The sequence below is a fragment of the Orycteropus afer genome, unplaced genomic scaffold (assembly GCF_000298275.1).
Source record: "Orycteropus afer afer isolate SDZICR_OR568_19922 unplaced genomic scaffold, OryAfe1.0 scaffold00397, whole genome shotgun sequence".
Taxonomy (NCBI): Eukaryota; Metazoa; Chordata; class Mammalia; order Tubulidentata; family Orycteropodidae; genus Orycteropus; species Orycteropus afer.
Window position 1 is genome coordinate 2,064,375 of NW_006921984.1, and position 16,633 is coordinate 2,081,007.

General features: G+C 39.7%; 1 protein-coding gene across 1 annotated transcript in view; it reads right to left on the reverse strand.

The window, feature by feature from the left end:
* The window catches only part of MKLN1 (muskelin 1), a 224,197-nt gene that overhangs the window by 118,420 nt on the left and 89,144 nt on the right, over positions 1–16,633 (reverse strand). The window contains exon 7 of the mRNA XM_007953479.2: positions 3,362–3,439. Within this exon, the coding sequence (XP_007951670.1) occupies positions 3,362–3,439 (78 nt within the window). The remainder of the gene's footprint in view (positions 1–3,361; positions 3,440–16,633) is intronic.

The following is a 16,633-nucleotide window of genomic DNA, read 5'->3' on the forward strand; positions in this document are numbered from 1 at the left end:
CCTTCAAGGCTCAGGGGTCCAAGATTATCTTCTGTGTCTGTGTTAATTGGTTTCCCTTTTCTTTGTTGAAGAGGGTCTGTGCAGTCTTTTTGCCTAGTCCGCCATCTTGCTGGAACTCTCCAAGATTCCATTCCCAGCTTCTTGAACAATTTCTCTTAGAAAGATCAGCACAAGGCCAGTTCCCATGAGGTGGAAATTAAAGATGTCCCAAATGTGCAAACCACCATGCCACTCCATCATTTCAGACATTAACTCCTCCTCCTCCTCCCAGTAATCTCCCGTCTTAGGGTTCTGTATTTCGCTGTAACACCTCACAGAACTCACAGACACCCAAGGGATCATCTCACGTAGTAGTGGTAGAGGCTGGCAGGCTGACAAGTCCCACGTCTGTGAGTGGGGCTGGAGGATCCTTTCAATTCTTGGGGTTTGACAACCTTGATCAGCAAATCAGATGACAGCTGCTGTCCCAAATCCAGGGGTGAGATGACAATGAGCCAAAACACAGAACCGGAGCAAGAGGAGGGTGAACCTTCCCAGGAGATTGATTCACAGGAAGCAAAGGGTGGTGATTTGAGTTGTACCCTCCAGCAAGGCAGGACTCAAGATATATCCCACCTGTGTTGCTCCAACAGAAATAACCCAAGTGGATGGCTTTAACAATCAGCAGCTACTCAGTTGCTCACAGGAAACCCCACAGAGCTGATTGCCAGTCATTATAGGGAATGACTACTACCAGCTGTCCAGCCAAGTTGACACCCAACCTTAAGTACCACACCACCCTAAACAGGCATGGATAACAGGATTTATAATACATCATAGAATGGAGGATAAAGGCTAGAAAGGGTCACAACAAGCAATTCACCGCACCGGCATAGTAGATCATAGATTGTCTGATTCACAATGGCCAAAACCAGTCTATTTCAGCTCACTATTGCCTAGGATATCAGTCTTCATGCATTCTATTTCATTTTTCACAACTTCCCATTTTCCTACATTCATACTTCGTACATTCCACGTTCTAATTATTAATGGATGTTTGCAGTTGTTTCTTCTCATCTCGAGATGTGCCACATCAGCAAATGACAGTCCCAAAAGCTTTACTCAATCCACATCATTAAGGTCGCCTCCACTCTGAGGAGGCAGGTCTTCCCTAGTTGTATTTTGAGTGCCTTCCAACCTAAGGGGCTCATCTTCTGGCACTATATCGCACAATATTTCAGGGTTTTTCATAAAGTTTTCCAGTGATATATTAGACAGTGTTTTATTGCTATTCACAAGGTTTGCACTTGTCAATTCTTTGAGAAGTGGATGGCCCCTTCTTTCTTCTAAGTCTGTCTTAGTCTGGATTCTCCACTGAAATCTGTCCACCATGGGTAACCCTGCTGGCATTTGAAACACTTGTGGCATAGCCTCCATCCCCACAACAACACTCAAGTCACCACAGTACGACAAATTGACAGACAAGTTTATCTTTCTTAGCTGTTCCAAACTGCTCTGCTCATTTCTTGGTCTCCCTTGACCTGCCTGTTTACCTGGCCTGTTCCTGGGCGCTAACACCCTCCTTCCCTTGCTCTGGGGCTGGCTTACCACAGCCTGCCTTCACGCACACAAATTCCCGCCTTCTTCTGCTCCCAAGGCTGGCTTACTGTGATCTGCCTCCATGCACACAAACTCCCGCCTCACAGATTCTTCTTATTGTTGTTGTTATTGCAGGCTTGTGTACGTAATGTCAGAGTTATTTACCTTTGTTGCGTTTAACTCCTGTGCTCCTCCCAGTGTCTTCTTTTGCTTTGACCATTTTATGCTGACCTTCCCCTTATTGTACTGCCTTTCCCTTCACCCAAGTTAATTCGTGTCTACCCTCTACTCTAGTTAGTGATTTACCCTCCCACGCCTGATAAACCTTCAAAGGATGATTCTTTCTGTGTGTAAACTTTTTAACTTTCTACAGAAGTGGTCTCATACAATATCTCTTTTTGTGATTGACTCATTTCACTCAGCCTTATGTCCTCTAGGTTCATCCACATTATAAGGTGTGTTGCAGACTCATCATTATTCTTTAACATTGTACAGTATTCCGTTGTATATATGTACTACAGTTTGTTTATCCATTATCTGCTGATGGGCACTTAGGTTGTTTCCATCTTTTTGCTATTATGAACAATGCTGCAATGAACATGGGTGAGGATATATCTGTTTGTGTCATGGCTCTTCTTTTTCTAGGGTATATACCTAGTAGTGGAATTGCTGGATCATGTGGTATTTCTATTTCCAACTGTTTAAATAAGTGTCTATCATTTTCCACAGTGGTTGTACCATTTTATAGTCCCACCAGCAGAGTATCAGGGTTCCATAGAGATACCACCTCAGAAACCCAAGGAGGAGTTGCTATGACTCAAATCAACTTGACAGCAGTAAGTATCTAATGGCTAATGATTACAAGCACTTCTTCATAGGTTATGTTAGCTGCCTGAATGTCTTCTTTGATAAAGGGTGTGTTCATGTTCTCTGCCCATTTTTTGTCTTTTTGTTGTTGAGTTTTGAAGTTTTCTATGAAAGTAAACTTTAGAAGCAAATGCCCACTAGGATCTACATCTCAAAGAAGGAAGAATGAGCCCCAGGACCTACAACTCCAATCTCACTCTGATGCTCAGTGCAAATGCCTGTAAAGATTTAACTTTGCTGGCATTTATTTTTACTAGGATTAGTACAGTAGTTTTTATTAGCATCAGGTTATAAAGTTCTATAGATCTGCAATGGTCTGCCCCATTTCTATTTTTCTCATAAGGCCTATTAGGTTTAGTAAACAATTTTGCAGAACTTAAGGCTTTTGAAGAATGCTCATATTTTGTTACATCACAATTGCCTTTAACTTTACACAATTTTCTCTCTGAAAGCAATTTATGATGTATTCTGTGTAAAAATTGCCCAAACTTCTGTTATGGCAGTAAAACAATACATTTTGAAATAAAATTCTTACATAATTAACTAGACTATCTAACTAAGGAACTTGTGTCTTCTTTTAAACATCTGCTTTTCATTGAAGAGAAGGGGGGTCTGATAACACAGTGCCTAAGGCATCTGACTGCTAACTGGAAGGTGGGTGGTTCAAACCCACCAGCCGCTCCATGGAAGCAAGACTGGGCAATCTACTTCCGTAAAGACATACTGCCTAAGAAAACCAGGGGGGTCTCTATGAGTCGGAATTGGCTTGATGGCAGTGGGTTTGGTGTTTTTGGTTTTCATTAAAAAGAATATTGTGAGACGTGAGCTATCTTAGGAAAATTGAAGGCATTAAAGCAAAAGCACCCACAACTTGGAAAGGCTGGCTTACCTTTGCAACTTGAAAGGGTTAGCTTACCTTTGGTGCTTTTTGGAATGATTTGACTCCATCGTGGCTTATACTCCTGCTGACTGATATACTGATTGAATAAGCCATCTGCAAATATCAAAGAGGGAGAGGAAATGACACCCTAAGCAGCTTGCACTTTTTATTGTAGCCAAAAATCTTAAAAAGAATGAAAGCCTACGTTGAGAAATACTCATATGCCAGATAATACAATCATTTCCATACAATATGCTTCACTTCCATTTTCATGCCACCCTAAGTAATGTTATTATTAGTTAACATAGCCATATATGCCACTGGCAGCTCATATTAAACTTATCATGCTTTCCATCTTTACTGCACCTATCAGATATCGCCACAATCAAGCGTCAAGTATGTTGACAGTAACAAAGGGCTTCAACAGAGACCTCAAAAGGAGAAAAGGGGAGTCATTTGAGAGGAAAGACAGGACAGTTTAAGGCTGCAAAGCAAAAGTAATAGAAAACAAAGTAAGATAAAACTATACTCTATTTCATGGAAACAAAGACTCACATATCTTTTAAAAATCATTTCTGGCATTAACATAAACACAAATGGGAAGAAGAAAGGAAAACTGCCGATTGGGAGAATTATATTTTATTCCCTTCCGTGATCTCGTATCACTTGTCTTTATTTCAACTATGAACTTTTTGAACTCTACATCCTCTGGTACCCGTAGTGCCTAAGGCATCTATCTGACTGCTAACCAGAAGGCTGGTGGTTCACACCTACCAGCCACTCCTTGGAAGGAAGGTTGGGCAATCTATTTCTATAGTGACACCGCCTTGGAAACTCCACGGCAGTGGGTTTGGGTTTGATTCGGTTTGTATCCTATAATGAAATGGATCCACTGCACACCAATCCTTTCCTACTAAGAGTTTTGTGCTAATATTTTGGACACTCGTGGGAGCTCTGGTGGCATAGTGCCTAAGGCATCTGACTGCTAACCAGAAGTCTGGCGGTTCCAACCCACTAGCCATTCCTCAGAAGAAGATTGGGCAATCTACTTCCATAGAGATACTGCCTTGGAAACCCAAGGAGGGGTCACTATGAATTGAATTGGCTTGTAGGCAGTGAGGTTTTTTTTTTTGTTTGTTTGTTTGTTTTGTTTGCTTGTTTTTAGTATACAAGAGAACTAGACAATAAAATAAGGACTCCCACCACTATGGTCTAGGCCCTTATAGCTTATCTTCAGGAGGGGGGAAAAAAGACAAAAAACCTAACTAACCTTTAAAGCACAAAATTCTATTATCACATAGAGATAAAACTACCACTAGCAGTAAGAGCACTAGTAATAGCTATAATTTATTTAATATTTTCTAAATGCCAGATTCCATGCTAACTGTTTTATTGCACTAACAACCCTATGAACTAGGCCTTATCAGCTCCATTTACAAATGGGGAAAATAATATTCACAGAGAAAAAGGAACTCTAACAGCTCTTAAGTGGTGGGGCTGGGATTCAAATTCTACTAGGCTTTCTTTTTCCTGAGTCTGTTTGATCAATGAATTCTTAATCTACTTTTGAAAGGAGCTGTTAATCTTGTTACTGTAATGGTCATGGAGACTAAATGTGCACATACATTCATTCTACCTTAAATGATTATTAAGGCCTAATCCCATGCCCCTCAAAGAAGATTAGTTTAAGAATGATATGGAACCCAATTCTGGGGTCTTCTAGGAAATCTATCCTTATCCCTAAACAAACATACAAAGAAGAAAAACCTAATTTTATTCCTCTAGATATTTTCTTATCTATGTGCAACATATGCAATGCAATGCAATGCATACAACAGCCAATGTATAAAAGTATGAGTCAATTCTGTAATTATGACAAAGGGAACAAGTGAATACACAACTTATTTCAGTTAATAATGTTTCTATTCCATAAACCACCACCCCACGGACTTCACTGACAATTCTTGCCCCCTCCTTCCCACTCTGGCCAATACAGCTGGCCCTCCATATCCATGGGTTCCACATCCACAAATTCAACCGACCACATGCAGAAAATATTCAGAGAAAATAAAAAGCATTTAAGTGGTCAAAGAAATCTCTCAAAGGCCAAGACTGACAGCCAAGTGCTATTTACATTTTATTAGGTACTATAAGTAATCTAGGGATAACTTAAAGTGTATGGGAGGATATGTGTAGATTATGCAAATACTACACCATTTTATATAAGGGATCTGAGCATCTGCGGATTTTATTCTCTGCGAGGGCCCTGAAACCAATCTCTTGCAGATACCAAGGGACAACTGTCTCTTATTATTAAGAGTCGGAAATTCTTTTCCAGATAAAAGTTGTTGGGCTCCTATTAGTAGTAATAATATGATGATAGGAAAAAAGAGTAATAGTAAATTTAGAATCACATAGAAACAAAATAGCAAACTTTATTCAGCTTTGAAAGCCTCACATACAAGTTAAATAACGCTTAAAATAAACTAAACGGAATTACAGATGATTTAATTAAGATAATGACTTTTAAAATATACATTAATTCCATATTATGGCTAACTGAAAAGGAGGAGAAAGGGAAACATGGGAATACATAGAAATGAACAAAAAACTGAGGGAGACAAGAGCTATAGACATGAAACATACAAAGCCAAAACAGAGAAAAAACAGAAAAGTAATAAACATCGTATTTTTAAATAGTAGCCAACTGCCATATTACCTAAGACGTCCATACTAATTAGTTACATGACTTCTGGTAAGTCAGTTCTTTGTAAAATTGGAGTTTATAAACTGAGTGGGGGCTGTGTTCCTTTCAAAGTTGTGCATACTATACTAGGGTTCCACCATACTAGGGTTCTATGCTATCAGAACCAGCATATTTATGTAACTATGTGTGTCTGGCTGCTTCCACCCCGTGCTCATCTCTTTTCCCTTAAGTCTTCTCTACCTATTTTGAAAGAAAAATCGCAAACTCACTGGGAGAAATTCTTCCAAGAGCTCCTGAGGCAGTGGTCATACAAAACCGTTCCAATCAGATGACTGTCATTCAGAACAATGCTGGTAAAATTCTCTTGTTTCTTCAACCAACCCCTCTTCTATTCCTACTCTTCATAACCTAAAAAGCTTCTAAATACCTTCCCTGGCAAGATATTCATGACATTTCACTTCTAGAAAACAAAACTATCCTATAAAAAATATTACTGACTTAAGGCTGTTGATAGTTTTCCAAATCAAAAAAGCAAATTTTCAAACATATATCATTCTGGTAAAATAATTTTGTATAAGTATATACACACAGAGATGGAAAAATTACAGCTATGACATACATCAAAAAGTTGAAAGTGATTTTCTTTGGTTGGCAAAACTAGGATTTTGTTTTTCCTTTGTACTTTCCTGTTTCCCCAATTTTTTGTACGGAACACAGTAATTACCAGAAGAAAAACCACAAAACAACTAAATATGTGGAACTATTTTCTAAACTTTGGGAAAACTTGGTAACATTGTTATTATGAAAATAAGCCATTTTCATATAATTTCTTACTCCTGAAATGTCTCTTCTTTCCAACTCACTAGATGTAGCCACATTTTTATATGCAGTGTTCTGCACACTGACATTACTCTGCTTCAACAAGGATCTTGCTGTTGTCAGGTGCCACTGAGTTGGTTCCGACTTATCAGGACCCTAAGTACAACAAAACAAATCACTGCCCATTCCTGCACCATACTCACCATCAGTGCTATGTTTGAGCTCACTGTTACAGCCATGGTGTCAATCCTCATTGAGGGTCTTCTTTTTTTTGCTGATTCCTGACTTTACTAAACATGTCGTCTTTCTTCAGGGACTGGTCTCTCCTGATAAAATGTCCAAAGTATGCGGGACAAAGTCTAATCCTCAATTCTATGGAGCATTCTGGATGCGCTGCTTCGAACACAGATTTGTTTGCTCTTCTGGCAGCCCATGGTATAGTCAATATTCTTTGCCAACATCATAATTTAAAGGTATCAATTTCCTCTTCAGTCTTTGTTATCCATTGTCTAGCTTGCATATGAGGCAATTAAAAATGCCATCGATTGAGTCAGGCACACCTTAGTCCTCAAAGTGACATCTTTGCTTCTGAACACTTCAAAGGGCTCTTTGGCAGCAGATATGTCCAACACGATATATTGTTTGATTTTTTGACTGTTGCTTCCATTGTGGATCCAAGTAAAACAAAATCCCTGGCAACTTTAATCTTTTCTCTATTTACCATGACGTTGCTTACTGGTCCAGTTGTGAAGTTTTTGTTTTCTTTATGTTGAGGTGTAATCCATTCTGAAAGCTGCAATATTTGATCTTTATCAGTAAATGCTTCAAGTCATCTTTGCTTTCAGCAAGCAAGGTTGTATCATCTGTATATCACATGTTTTCAATGCATCTTCCTCTAATCCTGATGCTGCATTCTTCTTCATACAGTCCAGCTTCTTAGATTATCGGCTCAGCATACCAACTGAATGAATATGGTGAAAGTATACAATCCTGGCACACACCTTTCTGTGCAGTATCACCTTGTTCTGTTCAAACGACTGCCCCTTAGTCAACTGTATACTTCATGAGCAATAAAGTGGTCTGGAATTTCCATTCTTTGCCATGTTATCCATAACTTGTTATGATCCACAGTTGAATGCCTTTACATTGTCAATAAAACACAGGTAAACATCTTTCTAGTATTCTTTGCTTTCAGCCAAGATCTGTCTGACAGCAATGATATCCCTTGCTCCATGCCCTCTTCCGAATCCAGCTTGGATTTCTGCCAGTTCTCTGTCAATGTACTGCTGCAACCACTATGAAGTATTTCCAGCAAAATTTTACTTGCATGTGATATTAATGATATTGTTCAATAATTTCTGCATTCTTTTGGATCACATTAGTGGTAGTTAAGGTTATGTGTCTTGGCTGGCCCTGGTTTTGAGTAGCTGGGCAGCTGGTTGAAGTTATTCCCCATGCTGAGACTGTCAATCAGCTCCATGGTGGAATCTGTCACGAGCAGCTGAGTAGCTGCTTTAGGGATGTGGTCTGCTTCCTGTATATGAGGAGAAACTTTGGGAATGCTTTGCAGCTTTTGGCACACTCAAATCCTGCATGTACCTAAGTCATTGTTCAGCAGCCTGCCATGTTGCCTGCCGTGTGGTTTGGTAATATTGGGACTGTTCCTTTTCACTTGTCAACCTTGGGTTTGTCACCCTCAGTGGCCAGCAGCTGCCTGAGTGAAGAAAGCCGCCAGCTTCAGTGGGCTGAGAGCAAGAGGCAGAGCTGAAGCACAAGGTCGAGGGGCTTTCACCCAACCCCTAGAGCTTGGCACTTTGAACTCAGACTTTTAGCCTCCAATACCGTAAGAGAATAAATTCCTATTTGTTAAAGTCACCCATATGTGGCATTTTCTGTTAGAGCAGCGCTAGGTACCAAAACAACTTTTCTTTGGGATAGGCACAAAATGGCTCTCTTTCTGTTTGTTGGCCAAACAGCTATCTCACAAATTTTTTTTTTTTTTAGGATTTGGGTGAAGATTTACAGAGTAAATTCACTTTTCATCTCAGGTAAACATCTTTCTAGTCATAGACTAGTGAGAGCTTCCAGTGTTGCGTCCATTTTTTCTGAAACATCTCAACTGGTATTGTGTCAGTTCCTGGAGACTTTTCGCCTACACCTTCAGTGAAGCTTTGACTTCTTCCTTTAATGCCATCAATTCATGATCAAATGCTACTTCCTGAAATGGCTGAATGCCACCCAATTCCTTTTGGTACAGTGACTGTGTATTCCTTCCATCTTCTTTTGATGTTTCCTGTGTTGTTCAATATTTTGCCCATAAACTAAATGAAACTCACTGCCGTTGAGTTGGATCCGACTCATCATGAGCCCTCCTTGGGTTTCCGAAGTGGTATCACTACAGAAGTAGACTACCCAATCTTCCTTCCGAGAAGTGGTTGGTGGGTTTGAACCTCCAGCCTTCTGGTTAGCAGGCAAATGCCTTAGGCACTATGCTACCATAGAAACCCTCAATATTGCAACACGAGGCTTGAATTTTTTTCTCGAGTACTTTCAGTTTGAGAAATACCAACCCCGTCCTTCTCTTTTGGTTTCCTAACTCCAGGTCTTTGCACATCTCATTGTAATACTTTGTTTTCTCGAACTGCCCTTTGAAATCTCATGTTCAGCTCTTTGACTTCACCATTTCTTCCATTTGCTTTAGCTATTCTACACTCAAGAGCAAGTTTCAGAGTCCCTTCTGCCACTCATTTTGGTCTTTTTTTCCTTTCCTGTTTTTTTTAATGACTTTTTGCTTTCTTCATGTATGATGTCCTTGATGTCATCCCACAACTTGTCTGGTTTCAGTTATTAGTGTTCAATGCATCAAATCTGTTCTTGAAATGGTTTACAAATTCAGGTGAGATATACTCAAGGTTGTACTTTGTCTCTCCTAGACTTGTTTTAATTTTCTTCAGCTTCAACATGGATTTGTATATGAGCAATTGATGGTCCGTTGTGCAGTGGGCCTCTGACCTTGTTCTGTCTGGTGATATTAAGCTTCTCTATTGTCTCTTTCCACATAGTCAATTTGATTCCTGTGTATTCAAGCTGGTGAGGTCCACATGTATAGCTGTCACTTTTTAAAAAAGGTGTTTCCAAGGGATAGGTCATTGGTCTTACAAAATTCTATCATGTGATTTCTGGCATCTCTTTCACAAAGGCCATATTTTCCTACTACTGATCCTTCCTCTTTCACCCAACTTTTGCATTCCAATCACCAGTAATTATCAATTAACAAGGATGAAGAGCATCAAAAATGGCAGAAGCCATTTACAATCAGGCTTATGTAGGATATTACTTCCAAATTTTAAAATATTAAATACACCAAACTGAGAAGATTAGAATAGTATGATGAAAGTAAACTAAAATTAAGGTAAAACAAACCTAACCTCCTCCTGAATAATGATAGTTAGTAGCACAGAATCAGAGGAAGTGTGTGCTCAGTAGGTAATACATGCTTAAATACAAAGTGGGGGAGCAGTTTCCCAGCTGACATTTGCTTTGAGTTTCTTCAATTAAAATAAACTACTCATAAATCCCCAGTTCCAGTAAACCATATACTTAGTACATAATGGAGTCTTGACAAGTCACATCATTTTGCAGAGTAGCCAACCAAACAAAGAAAAAAATTGTTTTGAAAACTCTTTAATTTGTCTCTGTCTATCCCTAATAGAGTATGTCTGTCTTCACCAGTCTAATAGTCACATAATCCTCCTTAGTATCTTTTACTTTTCTGTGGAGAACACTAGAAAACCTGAAGAAAATTATTTTTATATAGCACTACCAAATCTGGAAATGCTTTAATAAAAAGATCCTAGTAAAGAAGAAAGGATTCACTTGTATAGAGTTCCTACCATGTTGCAAGACACCACATCAGTTCGCTTCTTTATTACTCCTTCTTTAAAACAAACCCATGCAATGGTCATTACTAACAAATGCACAGATTAGAAAGTCAAGGTTCAGAAAAGTTAAGTAACATGCCCAAGGACATAAAACAAGAAGGTATAAAACTCAATTCCAAAGTCCATATTCTTTTCACCTCTCCATATACTGCATATAAATATAAAATCAAACCAAACACACTACCATTGAGTTGGACCCAACTCATAGCGACCCCTCCTTGGGTTTCTAAGGTGGTATCACTATGGAAGTAGATTGCCCAGCCTTCCTTCTGAGGAGTGGCTGCTGGGTTGAACCACCAGCCTTCTGGTTAGTAGTCAAATGCCTTAGGCACTACACCACCAGAGCATATAAATATAGGTACACAAATATCACACCGTACTTTCTTAATTACAACCTAAGATAAAACACTGTACTAATAGACATGGCAAAATTTACCTATTCAATAACACAAGAAAAAGAGTAAGACTTTGTGTAACAAACTCATCATAACCAGCCATTCCTCTACAATGTTAAGCAATCCCAATATAATAATAATAATAAAAAGCAGAAATATATTAATGAGACAAAGAAAAGAATATAACCCCTCTCTGGAACACTAGTCTGCCACTACTGCAGATCACTTACAAAAATCATTCTATCAGCTGGAAGCTGTTGCACATAGACAATGGCTAGTTTAAGAAATTGACTGTTCTATCAAAAATCAACAAACAAAAACAGACCAAACAAAAAGCTTCTTCATTGGAAGAAACCATGGCTCAACATAAGACATAAGAACTAGAAACATAAGTTTCAGCCCTCTAATCCCCACCACCACCACTTGTCTGTCAGTCTGTCGTACTGTGGTGGCTTGAGTGTTACTGTGAGGCTGGAGGCAAGGCCACTGGTAGTTCAAATAGCAGCAAGGTCACCCAGGGTGGACAGGTTTCAGGGGAGCTTCCAGACTAAGACAGATTCAGAAGAAGGAAGGGGTCATCCACTTCTCAAAGAATTGGCCAGGGAAAACTTTATGAATAGCAGTGAAACATGTCTGATATATGACTGGAAAACTTTATGAATAGCCCTGAAACACTATCCGATATAGTGCTGGAAGATGAGCCCCTCCAGTCAGAAGGCACTCAAAATATGACGAGGGAGGAGGTGCCTCCTCAGAGGAGAGCTGACCTTAACAATGTGGATAGGGTAAAGCTTTCGGGACCTCCATTTGCTGATGTGGCAAGACTCAAAATGAGAACAAACAGCTGCAAACATCCATCAATAATCAGAACATGGAACATACGAAGTATGAATCTAGGAAAATAAGAAGTTGTCAAAAATGAAATGGAACACGCAAAGATCGCTATCCTAGGCAATAGCAAGCTGAAATGGACGAGTTTTGGACATTCTGAATCAGACAACCATACGATCGACTATGCTGGGAATAACAAATTGAAGAGGAACGGTGTGGCATTTGTTGTCATAAAGAATGTTTCAAGATCTATCCTGAAGTACAGTGCTGTCAACGATAGGATAACATCCATACTGCTAACCAGAAGGCTGGCAGTTCAAACCCACCAGCCACTCCTCGGAAGGAAGATGGGGCAATCTACTTCCGTAATGATACTGCCTCAGAAACACAAGGAGGGGTGGCTATGAGTCGGGTCCGACTCGAGGGCATAAAACAACAACATAAAGAAGACCAGTTAACATGATTATTATTCAAATTTATGCACCAACCACCAAAGCCAAAGATGAGGAAATTGAAGATTTTTTTTTTTTTTTTTACCAACTTCTGCAGTCTGAAATTGTCAAAATATGCAATCAAGATGTGTTGATTATCACTGGTGATTGGAATGCAAAAGTTGGAAACAAAGAAGAATTGCAACTAGTTGGAAAATATGGCATTGGTAATAGAAATAATGCTGAAGATCACACGACAGAATTTTGCAAGACCAATGACTTATTCATTGCAAATACCTTTTTTCAACAACATAAATGTCAGCTATACACATGGACTTCACCAGATGGAGTACACAGGAATCAGATCAACTACCTCTGTGGAAGGAGATGATGGAGAAGCTCAGTATCTTCAGCCAAAACAAGGCCAGGAGCAGACTGTGAAACAGACCATCAATTGCTCATATACAAGTTCAAGCTGAAGCTGAACACAATTAAAACAAGTCCACAAGAGCCACAGGTCATTAAAAAGACAGGAAAGGAAGAAAAGACCAAAATGGATGTCAGAAGAGACTCTGAAACTTGCCCTTGAATGGAGAATAGCTAGAGTAAATGGAAGAAATGACGAGATAAAAGAGCTAAATAGAAAATTTCAAAGAGCAGCTCAAGAAGACAAAATCAATTATTATGATGAAATGTGCAAGGACTTGGAGTTGGAAAGCCAAAAGGGAAGAACATGCTCTGCATTTCTCAAGCTGAAAGAACTGAAGAGGAAATTTAGGCCTCAAGTTGCAATATTGAAAGATTCTACAGACAATATTGAATGATGCACAAAACATCAAATGAAGACAGAGGGAATACACAGAGTCACTCTACCAAAACGATTGGTTGATGTTCATCTATTTCAGGAGGTTGCATATGATCAAGAACTAATGGTACTGAAGGAAGAAGTTGAAGCTGCACTGAGGGAAGTGGCAAAAAACAAGGCTCCAAGAATTAATGGGATATCCATTAGATGTTTCAACAAACAGATGCAGGACTAGAGGCACTCACTCAGCTATGCCAGGAGATTTAGAAGACAACTACCTGGCCAACTGACTGGAAAAGATCCAGATTTGTACCCACTGCAAAGAAAAGTGATCCCACAGAATGTGGAAATTATTGAACAGTATCATTAATATCACATGCAAGTAAAATCTTTCTGAAGATAATTCAAAAACAATTGCAGCACTATATTGACAGAGAACATCCAGAAATGCAAGCTGGATTCAGAAGAGGATGTGGAATGAGGGATACCATTGCTGATGTCAGATGAATCTTGGCTCAAAGCAAAGAATACCAGAAAGATGTTTACTTGTGTTTTATTGACTATGCAAAGGCATTTGATTGTGTGGATCCTAACAAATTATGGATAACACTGAGAAGAATGGGAATTCCAGAGCACTTATTTGTGCTCATGAGGAACTTGTACACAGACCACGAGGCTGTCATTCAAACAAAACAAGGGAACACTGAATGGTTTAAAATCAAGAAGGGAGTGTGTCAGGGTTGTTGTCCTTTCACCGTATTTATTCAATCTGTATGCTGAACAAATAATTCGAGAAGCTGGACTATATGAAGAAGAACGTCATCAGGATTGGAGGAAGACTGATTAACAACCTATGTTATGCAGACGACACAACTTTGCTCATTGAAATGAGGATGCTGAAATACTTACTGATGAAGATTGAAGAATATGGTCCACAGTATGGATTATATCTCAATATAAAGAAAACAATCTTCACAAAGAGACCAATAAGTAGCATCATGATAAATGGGGAAAAGAATGAAGTTGTCAAAGACTCTGTATTACTTGGTTCTACAATCAACACCAGCAGAAGCAGCAGTCAAGATATCAGACGCTGTATAGCACTGGCAAATCTGCTGCAAAGGACCTCTTTCGAGTGCTGACGAGCAAAGATGTTTCCTTGAAGACCAAGGTGCCCTGACACAAGCCATGGTATTTTTAATTGCCCCTATGCATGTGAGAGCTGGACAATGAAAAAGGAAGACCAAAGAAGAGTCGATGCTTTTGAGTTGTGGTACTGGCGAAGAATGCTGAAAGTACCATGGACTGCTAAAAGAACTAACAAATGCATCCTGGAAGAAGTGCAGCCGGAATGCTCCTTGGCAGCAAGAATGGCCAAACTTCGTCTCACCTACTTTGGTCATGTTATAAGAGGGAATCATTCCCTGGTAAAGGATATTATGCTTTGCAAAGTGGAGGGACAAAAAAAAGAGGAAGGCCCTCAATGAAATGGATTGACACAGTGGCCACAATGATGGGCTCAGGTATAGCAAGGATCATGGGGCTGGCACAGGACCGGGCAGCGTTTCGTCCTGCTGTACATGAGGTTGCTGTGAGTTGGAGACTATGCAACAGCACCTAACAACAATCCCGGCTACCACCAACATACACATCTCCGATGCCCAAATCTATTACTAGCCTCCTGACACTCATTTTAGAATATTATATCACATAACCACTCCAAACAAAAGCTACTGCAAAGACTTATTTCAAAACTATATTACATTTTGCAGAGAAAATACGCTACTTTAGAAGATACCTCATTAAATCTATTCTAGTACGTAACATACTACTGCCTCTTGCCAGGTAAACTAAGTTAATCAAATAACTCTCAATAAATAGTTAACGATATGAAGATTGAACCTGAGCTTTTAATTAGTAGCTATTCTCAGTGAAATAACATACTCAAGTACTTTTCTTAATATAGACTACAGAAAAAAATTTTCCCAATGACAAATCTGACAAAGGACTAATCTCTAAAATTTATTCGAAACTGCAACACCTCAACAACAGAAAGGCAAACAATCCAATTGAAAAATGGGCAGAGGACATGAACAAAAGAAGACATATAGGGTGCCAACAAAAACATGAAGAAATGCTCATGATCATTGTTGTTGTTGTTGTGTGCTGTTGAGTCAGACCTGACTCACAGCGACCCCTCCTTGGGTTTCTGAGGCAATATCACTACGGAAGTAGATTGCCCAACCTTCCGTCCAAGGAGTGGCTGGTGGGCTTGAACCACCAGCCTTCTGGTTAGCAGCCAAGTGCCTTAGGCACTACGCTACCAGAGCTCCTAGAAAGATGCAAATCAAAACAATAGTGAGTTATCATCACATTCCAACAATAACAGCAAAATTTAAAAAAAAACAAATCAACATGTTGGTAAGGATATGGAGAGACTGGAACTCTCTTATACTCTTGGTGGAACAACCACTGTGGAAATAGTATGGAGCTTCCTTATAAAGTTAGAAATAGAAATATCATATGATCCAGCAATCTTACTACCAGGTATACATCCTAACAAAATAAGAGCCATGACATGAACAGATATATGAACACCCATGCTCATCGCAGCATTATTCACAACACCAAAAAGATGCAAACAATCTAAGTGCCCATCAATGGAGGAATGGGTAAATAATGGAATACTCCAAAAACCAAACTCAGTACTGCTGAGTCGTTTCAGACTCACAGTGATCTCTCCTTGGGTTTCTGAGGCAGTATCTCTATGGAAGAAAATGGCCCAATCTTCCTTCTGAGGAGTGGCTGGTGGATTTGAACCACCAGGCTCTGGTTAACAGTCTAATGCCTTAGGCACTATGCCACCAGAGCTCCTAATGGAATACTATACAAGGTTAATGAATAACCCATGAAGAACCTCATAACATGGGGTGAACCTACAAGGCATTATGCTGAGTGAAATAATCACAAAAGGACAAATATTGTATGATACCACTTGAAGTGTAGTAAATTACTTAGTATGGCTTTTCTATCCATAAGTCATTGTAAACTCAGTGGTAGAATGAGCAACTGAGGAGCTCCTGATTGTAAATGTTATCCACCTGGGTTATCTCTGTTGGGCGTGGCACAATGCAATGTTCTGGGAAGTTCCCACTCTCTCTCAGGTGCTTAGAGTTCTGATGCTATGACTGGCTAGTTTGACCACTCTGACGGGCTCAAAAGGAGGCCTCCTAGAGGCAGAACTCTCTCTGACTGCTGGCTGAGGGAGCTACAAGAGACACGTGCTGCTGGAAGAGACACACGCTGCTGGGAAAGAGACTCAAGAGACACGCACTGCTGAGTGAGATTCCGAGGGACATGCACTGTTGGGAGAGAGACT